The sequence below is a fragment of the Parasteatoda tepidariorum genome, chromosome 5 (genome assembly GCF_043381705.1).
Source record: "Parasteatoda tepidariorum isolate YZ-2023 chromosome 5, CAS_Ptep_4.0, whole genome shotgun sequence".
Taxonomy (NCBI): domain Eukaryota; kingdom Metazoa; phylum Arthropoda; class Arachnida; order Araneae; family Theridiidae; genus Parasteatoda; species Parasteatoda tepidariorum.
Genome location: NC_092208.1, coordinates 69657981 through 69662576, shown reverse-complemented (window position 1 = coordinate 69662576; position 4596 = coordinate 69657981). Strand labels below are relative to the sequence as shown.

General features: G+C 31.1%; 1 protein-coding gene across 1 annotated transcript in view; it reads right to left on the bottom strand.

The window, feature by feature from the left end:
* The window catches only part of LOC107441118 (rifampicin phosphotransferase), a gene marked incomplete at its 3' end in the record, with an annotated part of 93960 nt that overhangs the window by 81491 nt on the left and 7873 nt on the right, over positions 1–4596 (bottom strand). Inside the window, 2 exon segments of the mRNA XM_071181070.1 lie at positions 2254–2510; positions 3554–3738. Coding sequence (XP_071037171.1) covers positions 2254–2510; positions 3554–3738 — 442 coding nt within the window.

The window sequence follows — 4596 nt, the reverse complement described above, 5'->3', positions numbered from 1 at the left end:
TCTAAATACAAAAAGTCTCTGGGGATTGTTCTATGAGGATTATGGGTCCTAATGTGCCCCATGAAAACATTGTTCCGAGAAACCATGAAAATCTGGGTGAGCCCATTGTTATAGATGGAGGGTGGTCATAATGTAAAAGCTCTTCAATGTATATAGTGTTTACTACAAGGAAATGGGATTAATATAAAATTTAATCCACATGTTTGAATTAATTGAATTTTTTGGTGAACAAAAATACTTTCAATCAAATTTATTGAATCAGGATTCAAATTTTAAAACATAAATTTTACTGCCATTTGAAATTTTCCCGCAAAGCAGAGAATATTGACTTTTCTGAAGGAGAAAAAAACCTGTGCGATCACCCTAGCGAAGGCTATCTGCTATGGTGTTTGCAAAATATTTAATAGAGTGATAAACAATTAGATCTAAAGCTTTTAAAATTCTTAATCTTTTTGGTAACTTTTTATTTTAACAGCCTAACAGCAAGAGATCATTAGATCATAGCCCAAATCTCAGTTCGCGGCCGCGAAGCGGTATTAACTAATTCGTCCGATTTTTGAGACATATAAAGGGGGAATGAGTGAAGTGTGAGTAGAAATGGGAGAAGGGGTGCCAAGCACCAAATAGTAAAGTCGCAAGTGGGAAACCAGTCGGTTGAACATATAATGAAATCATTGGGAAATTAAACATAAATGAGATTAAACTAGATTAGAGTATAATAATATATCAGGAGTCAGAACACTATTAACATTTACGCAGGAGTAATAAAAGAGAAAATATATACAATTATTTACATATTTACACGAAATTGACGAAACTCTGTCAACGGTAAATAAAAGGTTACATAAGCAATACTCTTACAGCTACCTTGTCTCTAACTCTGTTATAGGGATGACCTGCGAAGGATCAGCAACTAAGTTATGTTTCATAAGAACTTTGGAGTCGAAGTAGTGGTGTGTAAAATATTTTTAAATAGAATTTATAAAGCAAGGAATCACAAATGAAAACATAAAGTAGAGGAAATTTTCCCGAAAATCTTAGGAAGTTAGTAGCGGTTTGCATTTTGCGTTTTCTGCTCACAAAAAATTTATAGTTATGGCAAAATGAATATTTTTAATATTATAATCTTTTTATTTATAACGACAAATTTGACCAACTATTAAGTGATTAAGTTGTTTTATGATCTTCAACCCTTTAACAGTCGAAACTTTCATACTCAGGCTCTTACTTTAGAACTGGGTACTTAACCATTTCATCAGTTTTTGAATTTATTTAAATGAAACAGAAACCCTCAAGTACATACCTGCCAACCTACTAAGGAGTTTTTGCTGTTTCAGAAAATATTTTTCTTTGTGATAGCGAAGGTAATGTAGAAATATTTCTTTTGATAATATTAAATAATTTTGTCCACCCCTTCAGATAAACATATGTCAAATACCATGAAAAGCGGTAAAAGCGGCAGATTTGGAAAAAGTGGTGAAGTTGGCTTTTCTGCTAATGTATAAAAATCAAAATAATTTTTTAAGGCACCACTATTCATTTAATAAACTCTGCTAGGATTTATTAAGACAGAGCTACTACTTACGGTACTTACAAAATACGATTACGATACTGAAATATTAACTTTTTCATGTGTTACGTTATGGCAAACAGTGAAGAATGGGTCAGTTTCACGGCGCAGAGCTTTTGGTGCCTTTTTAAACTATTTAATCAGTTCCTATTTCATGAAAAGAGGGGAGATATTCACTCCTTATCTTTTTGTTATAAATAAAAGATTTTGTTTTCATTCTATTGCTGATTCAAATATTTTGAAAACAAACTTTTCATTTTAATTCAAAATATTTTTTCAACGTAGCACCAGTAATATTTTTTTGTCCTTTCTTTCATCAAAATAACAACTTCTACAAAATATACATTTAGAAAATGAGAATTTGATTGGTTCCTTCAAAGCAGAAGGATATTCGGTGTGAATGCACCCTAATTTTGAAAAAATCATGATTTGTTTTTTTATTATTCATCAAAATTTAAACCTTTTTACTGTAGTTAAATTTTCTGAATGAAACATTTAAAATACTGATAAAAAATTATTGTTAAACAAAGAACAATGACGTCACGTAAGAATTTATGAACAGAATCAATTGAAGTTGTTACCGTTAAACGATTAACAACTGTAAATGACAAACTTTTAAAAAGTTGAAAAAATTTGGAGCGGTCTCATAAACCTCCGTGCCGTGAACAGGCCGAATGAAATACCTTAATAAACCATTGAAGAAGATTCTCCATCTTCTCATAGGTGTTATGTAATGCATTTGGAGATTACCACACGTAAACACTTTCTTCTCACAACTAGATTGTTGGTAATTTGTGGTTTGCTTGAGTTGGTACACTTTTCCATTGCTGAGTTTCATGTATATCCAAGCTTCGGCCTCATTGTTTATGCCTCTCATTATTCTTGTTACAAAGTACTCAGACTTTGAGTTTACACCGTAGAAAAATACTTCATCAGATGTCTAGATAAATAAATATAGGAAATAAGTATATATTAAAAATATGTATAGGGAAGTAAAACTAAAAATACACTCTTGTCCTCAAAATCTTGCAGCACATAGAATTAAAAGGTTTTCATAGCTCTGATAAAAATAAACATTTCTTGACCAAACTTTAATTACCAATAATACCTTTAATTACCAAACTTTAATTACCATCATTCGAAACCCCCGAGGAATAGTCTTTGCCTGAACAGTTCTGGTTTACGGGCAGCATACCCTCTAACAACTGCAGAATTTCCGTGGTTTCAAATATTATTTTGCCTAGTCAAAAATAATGTAATATTAGGGGGACCGGGAAGTAATGTCATATCGATGTATTTGATATCTGTAATCAAGATTTTATTTTTGATCAATAATGTATTCATCTTCGATAGTAACAACCTTTCAATGCCCAATCGAAAATAAATAGAAACTAATGAATTGGTTTTTAAGACTAACGAATATCTATTGGTCCGAAGCGACTTTACTTTCCAGTCCCTCTAAGAGCCTCTTAATAAATTATAATTAAAATAATTCAAACTACCTCTAAGTATAAGTAATTTAAACACATATCAAAAGTAAAATAGACTTGTTAGACAAGGTGGAGCTGAAGCAAGATCAAGCACTTGTATAAATGCAGAAAAATATTTGTTCCCGGGGTTATTTATAAGCCGAAATGGTCAAAATTACTATGAATCAATTTTACGAAACTAGTAATAAATTAATAATAATACACAAGTTCTGTTAATACTAAAAAACATTTCTACGCAAAGAGAAGCTGAACACTTTGGCATGTCGGCGAACATGAAGCTAAGCTCCTCAATATTTTAATAAGTTCGTGCTCACTGCAGCGTAATAATTTGAGTAACCGCGTAATCTTTATGTACCGAAAGTTAAAGAATAATCTATTTTGTATCTCTAAATTTCTTTTACATACTTTTCAGTAAATCATTCATTTCCTATTTCCATAGTAAAAGATTTTTTTCTGAAAAATTAAAAAAAAATTAATACATGAGGAAACTTACAGTATATAGTTTACTTTCTTCTAAAGGAGATTCTAAAGCAATTTCTTCTGGTGCTGAAATAAACGCAACCTTCACGGGATCATTGTCAGCCATTTCATCGTGCAAATCAAATCGTTTCTTTGTCGTTCTTCGCCACATTTGAATGTATGCGTATGATAAAAGCCATTTGCACCAATAAATAAAATCTATAAATAAATAGATTAAAAGTAAAGTTCATAAAAAGAAATTTGCAATATTTTTACAACAAGTTTGAACGATTTTTTAAGGAATTATTGCTTTATTGAAATTACATACATTTGCAGGCTTGCTTGCTCAATTTAGGCAAGTAGAAGGACAGATCAAGTAGAAGGACAGATGGAACAATTTAGAGGACATCACAAAGAATACATCCAGGATTCAAGAATATTTGCGTTTTTTTAACTATTAATAAGTTTAAGTTATTTTTAGAGATCGTGGTACATATACTAAGAATCTCTTTTTACAAAGCACAAGAAGAAGCAGCTATGTAATGTAGTTTTAGTCACACCTAAATAGAAAAAGTTGGTTGGGGATTTTCAATAGCACTAGTATTATGAAAATATTTTCATCTTAGACCCAGTTGCAGAATTTACCGAGTGAATCTGAAGCATTTTCTTCATAAATAGAAATTTGTCTACCACTTCAACGTATTCAAATAAAGAGTATTATTGTTTCTTTTTATTTTTCTATAGTCCTACACACTTTCGTGGGCCCTGGCTTATTTCATAATTCTTTCGACTACTTTCCACCTTTTCTTTGGGAGGCATTTAGGTCTGGTTATTGCTATTATAGCAAATAATCATTTCAACCCAACGTACAGTCCGCAAAAAAAAAAAGATATCACCCTGAATAACTTTTGTTCTAATGATCGGATTTTCACGATCTAAGTGTCAATCTTAATGGTTCCCGGGGGTGACCTCAAATATGTTAATTAATTAGTGCTAACTATTAATTAAGTTACGAAATCAGACACAAAAACGTACTTTCTCTGAATAAACATGTATTTTTTTTTACATATTTGGATT